The sequence below is a fragment of the Arachis ipaensis genome, chromosome B08, assembly GCF_000816755.2.
Source record: "Arachis ipaensis cultivar K30076 chromosome B08, Araip1.1, whole genome shotgun sequence".
In the NCBI taxonomy this organism is placed as follows: domain Eukaryota; kingdom Viridiplantae; phylum Streptophyta; class Magnoliopsida; order Fabales; family Fabaceae; genus Arachis; species Arachis ipaensis.
This window is the reverse complement of record NC_029792.2, coordinates 25,715,810-25,734,845: the sequence shown is the minus strand read 5'-3', so window position 1 is coordinate 25,734,845 and position 19,036 is coordinate 25,715,810. Positions and strand designations below refer to the sequence as shown.

At 38.3% G+C, this 19,036-nt stretch overlaps 1 protein-coding gene and 1 pseudogene across 4 annotated transcripts; one reads left to right on the top strand and one right to left on the bottom strand.

Moving 5' to 3' along the window:
- Positions 6,660-15,456, top strand: LOC107610802 (protein PRD1-like). 4 transcript variants are annotated; one of them, XM_021109183.1, is made up of 10 exons: positions 7,058-7,196; positions 7,573-7,729; positions 7,785-7,894; positions 7,981-8,156; positions 8,912-9,220; positions 9,904-10,753; positions 10,854-11,562; positions 12,222-12,502; positions 12,641-13,263; positions 13,411-15,456. In XM_021109183.1, exons 2-9 carry the CDS (start codon positions 7,715-7,717, stop codon positions 13,122-13,124), a joined length of 2,934 nt encoding a protein of 977 aa, XP_020964842.1. In that variant the 5' UTR covers positions 7,058-7,196; positions 7,573-7,714; the 3' UTR covers positions 13,125-13,263; positions 13,411-15,456. The 4 variants fall into 4 exon arrangements, with proteins under 4 accessions (XP_020964840.1, XP_016168289.2, XP_020964842.1 ...); XM_021109182.1 differs by having other exon boundaries at positions 7,071-7,196; positions 7,609-7,729; XM_021109181.1 differs by lacking the exon at positions 7,573-7,729 and having other exon boundaries at positions 6,660-7,196; positions 12,818-13,263.
- On the bottom strand, positions 12,826-16,447 carry LOC107613780 (annotated as a pseudogene).

Below are 19,036 nucleotides of genomic sequence, written 5' to 3'. Positions count from 1 at the left end.
TTAAACCATATCTCTTTCAACAACTTAATTTCCACCCTTATCTTTTCGAATCAAATCTCTTTCAATTCAATTTTTTTTTCAAATCTTTTTAATAAATATCTTATCCTCCATATCTTTTCTTTATGAATATCCTCGCTTTCCACATGATCCTCTTTCAAATTTTTTTTCAAATCTTTCTTCATTCAAATTGATTTTCAATCATATCTTGTTTTTTTTCTTTAATCATATTTTTAAAAATTCAAAATTTATAAAGACCCATCCTCTATGCTCTTTCTCCACATTCAAATCTCTCTACCTCCTTCACACCCCTCTTCCTCCTTCATACGTCCCCTCCACTTCTCTTTTTTGCTCAGAACGAGCAAACCTTTTAAGTTTGGTGTGGTAAGAGCATTACTCTTTCAATTATTTACAATCCATGGCTCCAAGAAGTGAAAGATCCACATCAACAAATAAGAAAGAAAGCGATCCACCAACAACTGCCTATAAACCTTACAGATTCTACTCCAAGCTTCATGTGGAACATTACTATAAGGTAATGTGCAAGAAGACAGTGATTCCAAAAGTCAAGTTTGAGTTAAAAGAAGATGAATATCTGAAAATCTAAGAGCAGATTCGAATGAGGGGTTGGAAAATTTTGGCCAACCCTAGAACCAATGTTGGAATAATAATGATCCATGAATTTTATACAAATCTGTGGATAACAGAAAAACAAAAGAAAGATGGACAAGGATTCCATACATGGCGCACCATGGTCCGATGTAGGATGATAAATTCATATTTGATGATATATTTTGGCTATAATTAGATGGATTTCATCGCATAAACTCACACTTATTCACTTAAATAGCATGCTTTTGTGTTTTCTCTCTAGATTGTGCCTAAATGTGAAAACATGCATTTTTGAGCTTAAATTAGTGATATTAATCCCACTTTTATGCCATGCGATGCCATGACATGTTTGTTGAGTGATTTTAGGTCCTAGAGGCAAGTTTGGCAAGGCAAGAGTGGAAGGAAGCATGTACAAAGGGAGAAAGCATGAAGAAAACAAAGGAAAAGCACACAGCCATGTGTGCGTACACACAAGCAAGCGTGCGTATGCACAATAAGGAAATCAGCATGCGTGCGTACGCATAACCATCTGTGCGTACGCACAAGAACCCAAGCAGAGCGAATCCAAAGCATTGCGAAGTGTGCGTGCGCACAATCATCTGTGCGTACGCACAAGTGCAAATTCAGCGACCTGTGCGCACGCACACATCTGTGCGTCCGCACAGGTACTAGTGCGTGCCTTCATTAAAATTGCATGTGCACTCGCATTTTGGGGCTCTTTTTGGCCTATTTCTAAAGGCTTGAGGATGAAATCAAGAGTTATCTGAAGGGGAAACATCTCATATGAAGGCATTAGGACTTAGATTTTATTTTCCATAGTTTTACATAGTAGGAGTAGGAGGAGTGTAGATTAGAAAATTCTTTCTTAGGTTTAATTAGGGTTTGTAGCATTTTATACTTCAAGTTTGATTTTGGATTATAGCAATTGCATTGTAAGTATTTCTTTAATTTCCCTTTTATTTACATTACTTGTTCTACACTTGTTCCTATTTCAACTTCTCTTGTCTATAGATACATAGTTTTACAATTTTGAGTTTTGGTTTATGAATTTGATGTTTGATGCTCTTTTTTATGTTTGTTGAGTTGCTTTTGTTGCTTGTTATCATTTGTGGTTCATAGCTTTCATTATTTTTCCAATTTTACCATGTTTTATGTTTATGCCCACTATGTGTTTGATGAAATGCCAATTTTGATTATGGGGTAATTTTTACCCCTTGCCTTGGGAGAAATGAGTGTATGGATTACTAGAGCCATAATGTCTAACATTTAGTGATAATTATTGGGTTGTTAATTGGAACTAAGCTTCATTGAAAAAACATTAAGACTTATTGTATCTTTCTCTTCTTTTTGGTCCTACTTTGTTTTGGTTGCTTGAGGACAAGCAACAGTTTAAGTTTGGTGTTCTGATGAGTGGATATTTTATACACTTTTTGGCATTGTTTTCTTTCTGTTTTCAGTAATTTCCGTTAAGTTTTATTATGTTTTAGTAGGTTTTATTGCAAAATTCACTTTTTTTATACTACTTTGAGCTTTTGTATTTTTTCTATGAATTTAGGTAAATTTTGGGTGAATTTGGCAAGTTTTGCCAAAGTCTGATTCTAAGACAAGGAAAGCATAGCAGATGCTGTCAGATTCTGACCTCCGTGCATTCAAATGGGAATTTCTGGAGCTACAGAGGTCTAAATGACACTTTCTCAATGGTGTTAGAAATCTAACTTTCAGGGTTTTCCAGCAATATATAATGGTCTATACTTTTCTTTGAATTAGACTGCCCAAATTGGGCGTTGAACGCCCAAACTACCCCCTTTCTGGCGTTCAACGCCCCAAAAGGACTCAAGCCAACGTTGAATGCCCAAACTCTGCGTTCAATGCCACAAGGGGAGCAAGAAAGCAGCATATCTACCCCCTAGTGGGCATTCAATACCCACTTCTTCAAGTTGGATGCCAAGCTCAACCCAAACACTCACCAAGTGGGCCCAAAAGTGGACTTTTGCACCTTTAGCTTAGTCTATTCTATTTTTGTAATTTCGAATTATTATTAATGTCCTTTTAGGTTTAGATTAGTATATATAAGGGAAGATCACCATTGTTTAGGATCTCTCTCTCCACAACCTTCCAACCTTACATATTATTTTCTGTACAGTATGAGCAACTAAACCTCCTAGGTTAAGGTTAGGAGCTCTGCTAATTCCTATGGATTAATGCAATTACTTTTTCTACTTCAATCTATGTTTGATTCTATTCTATGATGCATTGTTGTTCTTCATCCTTATGAATCTTGATTCTACATGAGTTCCTTACGAGTCCTGACCTGGATAGTATTGAGCTACAACTTGAGAATGCATCACAGGTTCCAATAAGTTATCTGGGATAATCGGGGTATGTGACATAAAACCTCGTTAGTCAGGGGTAATTGAGGTTCTTGTGGCTCTACAGGCTAGAATCATAGAGCATCATCCTCTGATTCGGAAGATCCGACCTTGTCTGTGGCGTTTTGAGTAGGATCACCAAGAGATTGAATTGCGTGCGCTTCACCCTCTCCCAAATTAATCTAGCCTGTTCGGGTGTTTGGTTTGGACCTGAGGAGATTAATGACCATGACCAATGGCTTAATCACTTATATCCTTGGCATTGAATGAATCATCCATCGTTGGAGTAGTGAGTATGACGTGTTAATCCAGAAGAAGAAGCACCTCCGAAGCAATCCTCGTGGGATTTGACCCTCACTCACCTGAGGTATTACTTGGACAACTCGGTACACTTGCCGGTTCAGTTGTGTGAGTCACAAATTTGCGCACCACAGTGGTGTTATCCACTTGCTCTGGGAGAGTTGAGGTTTCAGGTAAGATGCAAGGGCTGAGTTCTGTCGCCACTTGCTCTGGGTCGAGAACTATAACACCGCCTGGGTAACAAGTAGTGGTGAGGTTGTTCTCTGCTCCAGGTACGCTGATAAGATGCAAGGGTTGTAGCGTTATCCCACTTGCTCCATGTTTGGTGTTCTGTTCAGGGTTAGCTACCAGACATGTCAGGTTTGGCTTTATAACCGACAGATGAGACTCATCAGCCAAATGGGCAAGCATACATCATATGCATATGTGTGTTTTATTTGAACATGCATTAATTAGGCTTGCAGTGTAAATAGTTCGAATCAAACTAATTCGAACCATGCAAGGAGAAGTTCGAATCTATCTGATTCAAATTACATGGTGAGGAATTCTGATTATAGTTCAAATGTATCTAATTCGAATTATGTGTATGTAATTCGAATTGGGCTGTTTCAAATTAAGAAGCCCCATACGTGTATAAATATGGTGTGAACGTGAATTGAGTTCATTTGAGTGAGACTAAATGGCTAGTGAGGAGAGCTTTGTAGTGTTGGTGCATTATAGAGGGTCGATTAAGAGAAAGACACGCTCCGGTGTGAAGTTTACTGATAAAGATCCTCTGAGTATTTTTATGAGACCAACGACGAGATTCGATGACTTCTTGAATTCTATAATACAAAAACTTGGGCTGCAAGGCGTGAAACGTGTTCAGAAGCTATTCTACCGCATTCCGATCTCAGTGCTTAGAGATGACATGAAGTACGATTCTTTTGTTATAGGGACTGACGAGGATTTGCAGTCCTGTTCCATTGTCGTCGCCAGTTTTTCGAGGTCAGGACACCTGAGTTGTTGGCAAAGTTGGTTGATGTGGTATCTAGCTCGGGAGGTTCGAACCGGAATACCCAAACTCTAGGCACCGTAGCCGGTTCTAGCTCGAGACCCATTGGTGCATGTTCGTCCATGCCCGTGAATGCACCTAGGGAGGAGCCTGTCGCGTCCCCGTCGTTCGCCGTTGATCTCAACTGCAGTGGTGGCGGAGAGGTTGGTATCGTGGAGAGGGTGCCGAATGCGACGGAGGCACACTTTGGGTTCAGGCCGACTTAAGGAGGGTTTGGTTGGTCAAGAAGAAGGCCGTGGCCCATATTTACCGAGATTGGGATGAGTCATACAACGAGTTGCCGCGATGGGTCTTGGGAGTGCAGCTGACGATGCCTGGTAGTGTTGCAGTGCTGAGAACGAGTCCTGTTCTATTGGGGGGACAGGTGGACGGTTCGCAAGCCTATTTCACCGGCTTTTTTTGATGTTCCCACCATGTATTGAGGCATTGCGGCATTGCAAGCTGTTGGTGAGTATCGACGGGACGCACTTGTACGGTAAATATGGGGGTACGTTGCTCATTGCGATTACACAGGACGGGAACTCCAACATCCTGCCTATTGCATTTGCACTCGTGGAGAGTGAGAATGCGGAGTCCTAGTTGTTCTTTCTATCCCATCTCCGCCAGCACGTGACCCCGCAACCGGGGATCCTGGTGATATCAGATAGGCACAACGGTATCAAGGTTGCACTTGAGGCTCCCGATGGAGGATGGCTACCACCTGCTGCATACCGTACATTCTGTATTCAATATGTGGCCGCAAATTTTGCCCTGACATTCGACACATGCACCGGTATAACCACGAGAGAGCAGCTGATCCCCAGCTGTACCCACCCATGTCCTCAAGCCTAGTTACGTAGGGGAGCCACCTAATGTGAATGCTGATGCCGGACTTATCAGCAAATAGCTGAGTCCCTAACAGCATCATGATATAGGCCCGGGTATACCTCCTAACTGTGGGCTCATCGGCTCCCTCAGGGAGCTCTCCGAAGGTCTCCTAGAACCAGCTGCAGTTCACTGCAAACTTCTGGATTTAGTTCACAGGAGGTAACACACCCAGCAACTCCTAGAACCACACCCAAGCTGGCCGACCACCTTGGATGTACGTCTGGAAATCTGTCAGGTAACCACTAACATAACATCCATCGATCGGTAGTCCTAACTGGTACGCCACGTCCTGCAGTGTAATAGTGCACTCCCCGAACAACATATGGAACGTGTGCGTCTCTGGACGCCAGCGCTCAACGAACGCACTGACCAGGGGCTCATCCAATATGAACCATCTCTCGTTCAGCCTCGCAAGATGGTATAAGCCGGCCATCTGTAAGTACGGAATGTACCTCTCGTCCATACGCATACCCTGCTGCCGTTGCATGCTCGAGATGCATCGCTGGGGCTGCAAAGATAATGTTCCAGAAAATAAAAAATAACTTTAATCATTCACTAACAAAAGATCATTCACTAACAAAACCACTAATAAAACCACCAACAAAACCATTAAGAAAACCACTAACAAAACCACTAACAAAACCACCAACAAAACCACCAACAAAACCACTAACAAAGTCACTAACATAACCACTAGCATCATTCGCTGACGAAACCACTAATGAAACCACCCCCAAAACCACTAACAAAACCACTAACATCATTCACCCTAAACAACTAACAAAACCCCTAACAAAACCACTAACATCATTCACTATCAAAACCACTAATAAAACCCCTAAAATCATTCACTAACAATGCCACTAACATCATTCACTATCAAAACCACTAACAATAAATATATAAAAAAAATTAAGTCCTCCTATTTTAAAAGAACAAGTTGGCACTAACCTCTTTGTTGATGACACCAGTTATATAGGCTACTACATCTAATCGATAAAGTCTGTCCAAATTATCCCCCATCAGCTAAATATTCTGCTCAAGCCTTTGTTGGAGTCGTTTTGGGTCGTTTTTTCTAGGATTTGGTGGGGTATGAATTTGAAATAGTGGTTCGAATGAAGTTGGTTCGAACTCCTTATATAGGCAAAACATGGAGTAATTCGAACCTAGCCCATTCGAATTAGTGTCTCTTTCTCTGTGTGTAATTTGAATCAACTTGATTCGAATTAGTGCTTGAGTGCGTGTGTGTAGTTCGAATCAGTGTGATTCGAATTACTATAAATGTGTAATTCGAATTAGTGTAATTCGAACTATATAAAAAATGTGCTCTTGGTGGAACTTGTAACGTTTTTTATTTTGGTAGAATTGTGTAAATTTAACCAATGCTTTGTTTATATGGGTTATTTGCCCTAAAATATAAATAAACAAAATAAACATTTCGGATCTCCGCATGCCTCAGCACATTTTGCTGTTACTTTGGCGCCAAAAGCAAGTTTGAACATACGCCTCGTCCTCATCGTTTCTGAGCTTGAACCCGGACGAGAATGTACGATTCGCAGGAAGTGGATTTGGATTTCGAAGAAGAAGCTGACACTGTCTTCGTCAACGACACCTCATGCTCCCAGGGCCACCGTTCCTCCTTAAATCTCCGGACTCAGCTCGGCGGCTCCATCTGCCTCCTCTGCTTCTCCAACCTAGTCTCAAACCCTCTCTCCCCAACCGTCCACGTGTCCTATGCTCTCTCCCAGATCGAACGGTCCCTCTCTCACCCTCCCTTCCTCCTATCAGTGCTCGCATTCCACCCTCAGTTCCTCCTCTCTCCTCTCGTCGCTGCCCTCTCCTCCTTCGACGATGAGCCCATTGCTGCGCAGATTATCCGCCTCATTGTCAATCTCTGCGCATCCAATGATCCCTCCGTTCGACAAGAGTTCGTCGGTCGGGTTTTCGATAGGATTGCCTCCGGTACTCTGGCCTGGAGCTCCCGTCAGTTGCACATGGTAATTTTGATTTACTTTCCGATCATATAAGTTTTGGATTATTGGTTTCATCTGACAGTTTATTTGTTTAAATACCTTACATGAAATCAAATGTAATGCGGTGATATGTTTTTTGCATGTAACGAATTATTTATCTAGTGATGCTTTTAAATTGTGATTGTTGTTATGTTGCATTTACTGAATTGGGGAAATTGGACTAAAATTGAAGTTGTTATGAATTTATATGCATTTCCAAGGCTTCCAAAACTATGAGATTTTGCTCTGACTGAAATCTCTGTAGCCACAATCACTGTAATTTCTGTGATTGTGGATGCAGTCATGGTTGTTGTTTTGGTGGCGGACCACAAATTTAAACTTAACATATGACTCTATGCAGTCTTGAAGTACAATTAACAGTCCATATGACCTCCAGGTCATGAGTTCAAGCCGTGGAAACAGCCACTGATGTAATTATCAGGTTAGGCTGCATATATTACACCCTTTGGTGCGACTCTTCCCGGACCCTGCCTTAACGCAAGATGCTTATGCGCCGGGTTGTCCTCTTTTTTTACTCTATTGGAACATTGTAGAAGAGGTTTGAGTGTACAGATACACTGCCTTGGGGTTCTTCTGAATTGTGAAAATGATGATCTAATAGCACATATCAGAGATGTATACGGCCTCATTACCATTCTTGTTACCGGTCTTCAATTGCCAAGGTAAACAATTGTATTGGTTCTGATATGCATAATAGTTTTTTCAAATTTGATTTGGATGTTGTAAGCCCTCTACTTCCTCAGTGCAGTGATGAGATCCGTGGCGAGATCCTTTTTGTCCTTTACAAACTGTATGCTCTTAAGAATACATCTACTGAGGGAGATGACACTGATATCTTAGTTCCCTTTTGTCCGACGCTCCTGTACCTATTGGGAGACGTTCTCATGAAGTCTCAAAATGATGATGTTCGCTTGAATTGTATTGGTCTGTTATCAATCTCACAATCTTTTTGTTTGTTGCTGAAGTTTCAATTTTCAGTATTTCTGTTTTGTTTGTGACGAGGCCAGTTTTGGACATTTAGTAAGATTTGACATCAAGAATTTCTATGATAGTTGTTATTGGCAGTTACACTGGTTCAACATGCAGTTAGTTAGGTCGGTCTTGGTGTGTGTAGTTAGTTAGAAGTTCATTCTCATTTCATTTAGAGTTTACTAACATGTCTTTTGTCTTACTTAGCTTGTCATGTCTATTTTCTCATTCACAATTCCAAGCTCTCTCATTTCTCTCTGTTACTTGGTCCTCATGCTTTCATCTTAAGGAGCTGATACCATTGGCATTCTCCAAAACATGTTTTTACTCTTTTCTTGCATTGAAACTCATTACAAACAAGATGATACAATCTAATAGATGTTTGCAATTAGGAGGCCCTAGCCCCTGGTGCTGTTACACGCTGACGATATAAAGACACAAAAAGTTTGCCATATTATGCAGAACTTCATATATGATCATCTGTATATCATGATATCAATAAGATTGGTTTTCTGCTTGTATCTCTCTAAGACTATGCACACATAAGCTACAGAGTATATATGCTAAGCAGACATTGCTGGATTAATGAATGAGTAATTAATGTTAGTCATCCAAACGGCTTTAGCAACAGTAAAGACTCATTCTGTAGTATGACATAACTTTCAGTATTGTTTTACTTTGACTAACAGTTCTCCTTCATTATTGATTAGCACTTTTGACTATGTTGGCTCAAGGACATTTGCTCAGGGAAGAAGGTGCATATGATACTTGTCACCTTTCTTACTCTGATGGAGCTGACTCTGAAGAAAACATTGAGGGAGCCAAGGAGTTATCTCTGGTTAATCTGCTTGCAGAAGCCATCAAAGGTCCACTGCTTTCATCGAACAGTCAAGTCCAAATCAGCACTCTGGATTTACTATTTCATTATCTGTCTTCCATTGGAACTTTAGACAATCAGATTCATGTCATGGTAGAAGAAAACATTGCAGATTATGTATTTGAAGTATTAAGATATTCAGGTAAGTACACCTAAAAATTGCTAACTAGTATGTCCATGCGTTAGTGATAGGTTCAGGGAGTAGCAGAAACGGTAGGCTTTATTGATGATTAGGGATTGCAAATCACAATTCCCTTGTTGGAATACAAGGTTGGAACTACCAACTGTGGAGGGAGTTCTTCCTTTCTAGTTCTAACAGTTTTAACAGAAAATTCATAAAATTAAAATTAACTAATCAACTAGTATTTATAGGCAGCAGCTAGGACTAAGAACTATTGCCCTTATGCCTGCTAGTGAAGCTCAAAGGAAACAACCCGATAGCTAATTCACAGCAATTATGAACTAAAACAACTAAAAACCAGCAAGTAGAATACTTGCCTTTCCTCTTGTAAACTAAACCAAACCGGTTTCTATCAGTTACAGTTTGGATTCATTGCTGATTGAATGAAATGTATAGTCAGTTACCTAGATGAGTTTGATTGGTCTAGTTTAGCTTAGCTCACCTTTTTCCTTTTAAAGTTTGTAAATGCGATTCTTAATTTGGTTCTTCATGTTACAAATAAGTGACTTATGTTGTTCCATTTTTATGAACAAATTGTAAGGATCCTGTAGTTAGGATGTGCCTTCAGGTACTTGATTTTTTATCAACTGCTAAGGAAGCTTTCAAACTAAGGCTTGTTATTGGGTTTCACACTCTGATTCCAGTATTACATTATGTGGCTGAAGTTCCTTTTCACCCAGCTCAATACCAGACTTTGAAGCTCATTTATGAATGCATTTCTGAGTGTCCTGGAGCTGTATCATCTTCTCAAATGGAGGAGTTGGTTCTTGTTTTGATAAAAATGCTTAAAAAGAATTCTAATGGAGAGATGGGTATGACTCCTGATACTTTTATAATGGCTTGCTCAGTCTTTGTGGTCCTTATCAGATCTCCATCTTGTAATGGAGATTTAGATCTGCCAAAATCTGTTGAGGATGCAGTGAAACATGCCGCATTATCTTGTATCTGCATCTCTGAAAGGGACATTAACCAAATCTTGCAATGTCTGTACCTACTTAAAGAGGCATATGCATACAGTCATGATGGGAACACCATCAACTCTAGTAAGCTGACACTTAGAAGCTGCATTCTAGATATATGTAGAACACATTTGCTTCCTTGGCTCGTATCTGGCATCCATGAAATGGAAGAGGAAATTGTCCTGGCTGTGCTTGAAACTTTTCATTTGATACTTTTGCATTCTAGTAATGATGCCATGGAATTTGCAGAGTCCCTGATTTCATCCAGTTGGTTCAGTTTTTCATTTGGATGTTTGGGTTTGTTTACTGGAGATAGGATGAAATATAGAGTATATTTGTTACTCAGCTCCCTTATAGATTCTCTCCAGGGAAATGATTCTGGACAACCAATTAGAGATGCTGCATTGGACCTACCATCCGATCCTGTTGACTTAGTCTTTCTACTTGGGCAGAGGAGAAGTAACAATTTAAACTTGTCCTCTTGCCAAACTGCTATTTTGCTGATTATGTATACTCGTACACTATATGATATAAGGTTGTTGAACTGTCTATTTCATTTTATTCGTATTTCTGTATTTGACAATTCATCAACTTCTATGTTTCCCTAACAACTTTATTTGACTTTCATTTACCAGAATTGCTGATGAGAAGTTGGTTTTAGCTTCCCTTGAACAATATATTCTTCTGAATGGAAGTGATTTTCATGATCCAACCAAAGATAACTTGATAGTGACACAACTGGTAAATCTGTACGGATTGTTAAGGGGTCTTGGCAAGATGAACCACGGAATTCATTACAGTCGAGAAGCTGAAGAGATTCTGTTTCGGCTCATAAAGAATGATGAATGGGATTTACTTTCTGGAAGTATTCACACAGTATCATTGAGGTGGTTGTTTCAACAAGAGAATATAGTCGAATCTTTGGGTCATCAAATTTTAGCATTCTGCAGAAGCTACAACTTAGAAGGAGGTGACATAATTATTGGGAACATTTATCAAACTATAGATGTACAGACGCTTGCAGAGTTAGTATCTGAAAAAGATAATTATGGAGCTAGACTTTTCATATGCTTATTGGCACAGCTCTTTGAGGAAGAAGGTCAAGAACATGATGTGATTTCGGTTCTAAATCTTATGGCAACCTTAATTCACATCTGTCCAGCTGCTTCTGACCAGCTATCTTTGCATGGAATAGGGTCAACAATCAGGACTTGGTGCTATTCGAGCAATACCTTCTCAGAAACAACTTTCATGTCCATCTTGCTTTTAGTTTTTAACATTTTGAGTTCAGTGCATCCTGAAGCACTTTCAGCTGATCAGAGTTGGATTGCAGTAACCATGAAGGTATATACTTAGGCACATTGCTTCCTATTGTTAGAAAGTTTGTTTCGAGTATTAAAGTTGTTTAGAGATTATATAAATTAATCATGACCATGTTTAGATATTCTAGTTTTGGTTTGGTTAATTTATCATTTTAGTCCTTGCAATTTACGCTAGCTTTGGATTTGGATTTTGGAACCTGGACTTTCTAGTTCCCTTTACTCCTAGTCCTAGCTATTTATCAGACTTAGTATAGTCAGTGATCCTCCATGTGTAGTCTCTATCAAATGATGACAATATTATCGAGTTCTGATCATATGGGTGTCATTTTGCCAAACTTCTACATTTAAAATCCTGAAGGATCTAGACTGCAAAACATAACTCTTGTGAATTGCGATGCTCATGTTTGAATTTGGAAAAGTATGATAATATGAATAGGTAACACTGTAACAGGCCAAAAACAACAATCTGGGGATCTGTTGCAAGAATGATTTTGAAATATTAGAATTGAGAGTCTAAAATGTAGTAACTAAATTGAAGTGGAATATATAATAGCAAAACCACAGTCAGAGAAGGGTTGAATGCAAATGTGCATTGATGCTACCATTTTTTTGTGAACAAACTACTTGTAACACTATGATTTGTCCAGTGATTGTTCTAACAGCATGTTACTGATTCTGCAGATGATGGAGTATTTTATTCCACCAGAAAATTCTGATGTTTTAAGTAATGAAAGTCTCTTTGCAATTGGTATTCTTTCCATGATTTTGCATCTTTCCACCAGTAAAGCACTTGAAGAGGCATCAAAGACTATTCTTTTCAACACTAGCATAATATCTGTAGTCAATACTGCAGTCTGTGCTGCTGCATCAAAGGGACCTGCTTTGGTTGACCATGATGAGGGAACAAGCACTGGAGAAACATTAATCTTTGTTCTTTTGCTTCATTACTTCGCTATTAGAAGGTATAAAAGTTCGTATCAGCATAATGAAATGATAAATTATACATATCCTCTTCGTTCTGATTAATGTCACCATATCGACCTCAATATTACATATTTTTTTCATCAATTATGTTTTAGATGCTAATTTTTCTGTTCTAGTTTGCATGCCACTGTTCAAGGGGTTGTGGATTGGCAAAACTTCTTTGTTTTAACAAATTCAGCAGAACCCCTACCCTTCATTGGCATCCACTGCCATGATTTGTGCAGAATTCTGCATTTTGGTTCTCCTGTGGTCAAGATTATTGCTTCTTATAGCCTGTTAGAGTTGTTTAACAGAGTATCAAATCAAATAAACAATACACATGAAGAGTTGAAATGCTCCGTTGGGTACTTAATGTCCATAAAGAGTATATTGGAAGGCCTAGTTTTTTATGATGACGCGAGAGTGGCTACAAATTGTGCCGTTTGCCTGTCAATGCTTCTGAGATGGGAAAAGCTGGAAAATCAAACAAAACTACATGGAAAGAGCAACTGGTGCAGAATGATTATGGAAGAGATGACAGCGTCTTTGGTATCTCCTCGTTTAGCATCTCCGTCACTTGCTAAAACTCAAAGACCTGCCATACATATAGATACTGTTTAACAATTCATGCATATCTGGCATACTTAATAGCATTGATGCAAGTAGTTTGAGCTCGGAAACTCTGGTTTTACTTCACGAACTACTCAAATCAGACTTCTTAAGTACTGAGCAAACTGCAACTATAAGTCAAATGCTCCAGGTAACTACCATTTTTATGTCTATAAGTTTAAACTACATATGCTCTATATTTAGGGTTAACTTTATTACACTCGCATGAAGTTTAAAATATGTGCATTTTACACAACTAGATTAGATGTCATAGCTATGCCATTTCTATTGTCTACAGGAATGCAGAAAGCACATTTACACAAACTCCGAGTGTCTCCCGTCTGAACCAATAAAGCAGGTCCTCACCACACCTTATGATCTGGGAGACGTTTACAGCTATCTCATTGATTTAATGTCATCAGAGACATACATAGATATGGATTCATGGGGATTTCATGTGGGTAACAAGAGGCTCTTAGAAGAAATAGAATCGTTTTTGAGGACCCTCACTGTAGATAATAGATGCAGATAGCTTAGGTTTCAAAATGGTAAGCATGTTTGGAATTCCATTACCAAGTATCATAGTGATTCTATATATATGTATTTACCTCATGATCGCCATCTTCATCATCATCATTGCCCCTCACATAATCACACTAACTAGTGTTAGTCCCAATGCGAGCACAAGCAGCCCTACCTCACTTATATACTCTAGGTGCAGGCCCATGTCTAGGAGGTGGTAGCGGGATTGCAAGTATTTGTGGTGCATGGAGATGCATGCCAGCCTGCCTTGGTCCAACAAAAAAAAAAACACAACCTATTACCTTCAAAGCACTACCTTACATAGAAGAAATGATAATGGGCAAAGAAAATGCATAAACTACCTGGTATCATATCACCATTTTTCTGCCCATGTAACGTCCCATATTGTTGGAGAGGAAAACATGTCTTGTAAGAGTGTAAATACTTTTTTCTTGTTATACATTTTAAATCCGGGAGAAACAACCCGAAAACGGAAAATATTACAAGCTGCAGAGCTGATTGTAATGTAATGTATGATAAATCTACAATTCCTAAACCGCTAGTTACAAGTGTTTTTTTCAACCTCCTAATCCCAACTGGACAATAACAATAATGCGAGACATTGAAACTTTTGTTATCTGTTTTACATACTCCATCTCTTTTGTTATCTGTTTTGTTTTCATACAATGAATGTTACTTGCCACTATACATTGATACTAAAGTAATAAGGTCATGATACGTCCATGTTTTCCTTTCTCTATACTCTGGGTGAAGGGAAGAGTATATTTCTTCGCAGCTTTTTAGAAAATGGCCTTTACCAAATGCAGTAAGAACCAGAGAATCTGTTTCCATTTCTACAACTCGGTAATGATACCGCATTCTTCTCCATGCTTCTAAAGTTCCACTACCATCAAAGCCGATTCTGTTTGCATCGAATACAATTCCAACAGTGACTATATCAGGCTTCACTCGATACATTGGCAATAGCGAGAGCAAAATCCTCAAGCTCTTGAAATCTCTCATCTTCACATAAGCCAGCATGATGATATTGGCAGTGGTAACATTCTAATGAACCTTGGCATCTTGCATTTCTTGAACAATTATATCCATACCTTTTCGACTCAGAAGACATGCATAAGATAGGAGGCGAAGACACCATACAAGGTCAGATTCACCAAATGCTAAACGTAAATCTAATCCAAGGTCCTCTAACCTAGAAAACATGTAGTTCTTGATATAAACCTCAGCCACTTTTCGTATCAAATCATCATCTAGACGTGTTTTTGAGTTCAACAATTTTCTATAAAACATTTCCATCTTTTCAACCATTCCAAATGTGGTGTAAGCATCGAGCATTGCAATCAATGTTGAAGATTGCAAACGCATTCTTTTCAAAATCATTCTTTGATATAATTTTTCCATCCTTTCGAGTACCCCACCATGTGAATACTCTTGTACAAGTATATTATAAGTGATATGATCAGGAGGACAACCATCCAACTCCATCTTTTTCACACACTTACCAAACTCATCATACATTTTAAATTTACCATAAGCTCGTATTAATCCGTCATAAGTCTCCGTGTCTGGCTCTAAATCAAATTCTTTCATCTCATCAAGAAAACACAAAGCTTCGCCAAATTTACCTTCTCTGGAGAAACCGTGGATAATCGGATTGTAGGTGTCCAAAGAAGGCTTGAGACCATGAATTTTCATCTCTTGCAATGTAGACATGGCACCTTCCATCATCCCTCCTTCAACTAACAGGGATATTATCTTGTTATAGTTTAACTCACTAATCCGGGATTTCTCAATGTTCTTCCACATGTCAAATACCTATTATTCACAAATACCCTGGAATCAATTACTGCAAGATGCTAAGGAACTATGAAATATTAATCCAAAAAGAAGGAAGAAGAAAACCCTTTTACACATCAAAAGGCAATTAAATAGATTCCAGACATTGACAATAGATTTACATGTGTACATCAATTCATTTTAGTTCATCCATAAATAAGTGGAGAGTTTACATACATAGCAAGCAAATGAATGAGTTACTATGATGCACAAGTGTTTTATCCATACTAAATGCACTACCCACCTAAAAATTCATAGATTTATTACTTTGTCTTTTTCATAAATTTATCATAGTCAGTAGTCACATAAGGAACCGTATCATATTCTCACTTATTACCCATAAATCATTATGACTCCAAATTACATTATTTTCAATTAAATATTTTAAGAACATTTACGGCTTTACGCAAAGCTTCAAACTTTGTCAAAAAAAAAAAAATAAATAAATAAATAAATAAACTAAATACAAGAAACTGCAAGTGATAGGGGTCCCAGAAGTCCCAAACCTGAAGGATTTCCGAAAACCTTGATGCATTCTTGAGGAACTTGACAACAGCCCAAAAGTATTCTTTGGGCCAATCACCGTCTTCAGTAAGAATCCTAAGAGGGTCACCATCTATGCTATCAAGTTTCCGGAGCAAGATTCCCAGTCCACGGTGAACATGGTAAGCTTCCACAAGAAGGGTGGTGTGCTTTGAGTCCCAAACAGCATGGTTGGTGGATGGTGGCGGTGGCGACAGTGGGTGGATAGAGGAAGCAAGGCGAGCTTGGGTTGTGAGGGATTGGAATTTTGAAGAAGGTTTGAAGAAGAAAAAGATGGTTTTGTTTTTGCTGCTCTTAGTTTCTGTATGTATGGTTTTTGTGAAGCAATTGGTGTGGAAATGGAAGTGGTGGCTGTGAGAACGAGCTTGTGTCAAAGAATTCTCCATTATTTTTCCTCTTTTCAAATTTTCTATGGTTTGTGGAATGTGAACTTCTTAATGGGGGCCCATCATTTAACGATTTAAATTATTAGAATAAACTAGATTTGGTCTTCAAAAAATTCTATATCAAATATTTTAATCCCAAATAAATTTTTATTCGATTACCAAAAAATAAATTAAGTCTAACAAAAATAATTTTTAAAATTTTTAATGAATAAAATATATTAAATAATAAAAATTTTTATCTAAAATTTTTTAAAGATCAATTTAGATATTTACTCAAATAATTATTAGCATATAAAATAGCAAATCCAAGAAACTACATGCTTGGGAAGTTCTAATGACAGTTCCAATAATGCTTCATAACATTGTATCCAATCTAATTCGAATTTGCTGTCCAAGTTATAAAAATTCTATTAAATGTGCAACATTTGGCAATTCTTTGTCTTGCATTTATCTAATTGCAAATATGATTTTATAATGGTGATTTCTTCCAAACCTTATAGAATTGTGAGGGTTGTTTACCCTTGATTAGGTGTCACCATTACGGCCGTTGATCAAGTAAAATTTTCAAAAATTTATTAATGGATTTATTAAAAGTTTTCATACTGCATTGTATTTTATGTTATTTGCATTATACCACCCTTAATGTATATGTACTCCAATATGAATGGGTGCATTTTGCAAATAATTAATTTTTACAAAATGTTTCAAAATAATAAAAACAGTGGTTAATTCCTCGAAGACCCTAATTTATCCCCTCCCCGGCTAGGATCCGACGACCCACAGCAAAACCCTTTCGAAATACCCTTGTAAAGCCTACTGCTTCTTCTTCTAGTTCATGCGTTGGTATTCTTCTGTGTCTCACCGGCTGGGTTAAGTTATTCCGACAAACCATAGATTGTAGTTGAGGCAGCTCAAAGGATTGAACTGCGTTAGACATCGTTGGTTGTTCGCTCGAACAACCACAACCTGTGTTGTCGATTTTTCTGTTAGGGCTATCTTGGATCCATCACTAGTTGGGTATTTTTTTGAATTTCTCTTCCAATTTTTTTATTTTTTTTGTTATGTTACTCACTTTCTGTAAACACTGTTCGTGGAAGAAGACTATTTCAATTTCGAATCCAGTAGTTGATTATAGTTGTTCATGGTGGTGTTAATTAGATTGATGGCCAGTGATGCATGCTCCTCAAGTACGAGACGAAGCAGAGGTAGAGACGGCGGACGACACGAACTCATAGTTAGATATGCAAACTCATGTTCGCTGTAACCTGGGGATGTAAAAGATGGTGTGGCCCCAAAATGCTTCTGCGAAAAATATGCCATCTTTTACATGTCGAAGACAAACACGAACCCGAATAGGCAATTTTTTGGATGCCCATTATTAAAGGTAAGCTCGCAATTCTTCATGTATGCATACTAAGTTTATGCTAAAATTGGTTTAAATTGTGATTTATTGGATTTGTGGTTTAAACTCTGGATTTTGTTGAGTTTTTGTGGATGTGATTTTGAATTGTTGGGAATGGCCTGAGAATTGGATATGAAAATGATCGGATTTCGTAACCTGTTTGATGTTGAATTAGGTTGATTTTATAAATGATTTAATGTTGGAGCTGGTTGATTTTGAAAAATCATTGAGATTTATAAATAAGTTGATTTATTGGAAATAAATCGAATTAGAGAAATAAATTGATTTTGAAATGATTTGACATCGAACCTGATCTGATATCAAAACTAGTTTAAAATTAGAAAGGATTTTTGAGATTGAGTTTAGGGATTAATTATAGCGATATATGTGGATTAGAATGAATATGAGTGTTTTGTACCAACACATTTTCATTGTGTTCGAATCGATTTAGGTAAAACAAACATATTGCAAATTCTTTGTGTGGGTTGATGAGCACATTGTAAGACTTGGTTGCGTGGCGCCAACAAGGGCATTGGGTGACACTCAGCCAAATGATGTTGTAGAACATTTGGGGAAAAAAGAACTGGAGAACATGATGGCTGATCTAGAGGAAAGAATAGTAAACCTAGAGAACAGAAGAAGCAATAACTGTTGTAAAGATGGCTTAAAGCAATTCTCAAATAACGCAACCAATTTGAATGCGTTTTATAATCCTTCTAAAGAAGTAAAATCTAACATCCTAGGTTGCCTAACTACCAGTAGTGGACTGAGAAAGAGATCCACATCACAACATAGGGGATCTGCTGTTGGAAGCTATTTGTTTCAGCAGCCAAATACGAAAAAATGTTCAAAGACAATGCTGCTTGGATGTTAAAACAGGGGAGCCCCGCAAGAAAGAGACGTTGTGCTGCTGAAAATGTTGTAACAGGGATATGGGCATCGCGAAGCAAAGCTGTTAATGGTGGTGAAAAGGAGAACGAGACACATGTGAACACCGACATGAAGTTGAACTGGTTTAGTAATGAATACGAAGTAGCAGAAATTAGAAACACTGTTGTGGTAGATGAAGATTCCAAAAGCAAGATACCAAATGATTTTGCAGTGAACATGTGGTCTCATGTTTTGTGTATGATAAGTTTCAAAAAGAAGTCGTGAATCTGAGGAAGTCTTGTGAAGTTGAAGACAGTAATTTGCAAGCCAAAGATGAAGAAATT

Coding starts and splice junctions, on each gene's coding strand:
- LOC107610802 (XM_016312803.2), top strand. CDS start 6,744: ATGTACGATTCGCAGGAAGTGGATTTGGATTTCGAAGAAGAAGCTGAC. Junction 7,895..7,980: donor ACCGGTCTTCAATTGCCAAG/GTAAACAATTGT, acceptor TCCTCAGTGCAG/TGATGAGATCCGTGGCGAGA. Junction 10,754..10,853: donor CGTACACTATATGATATAAG/GTTGTTGAACTG, acceptor TTCATTTACCAG/AATTGCTGATGAGAAGTTGG.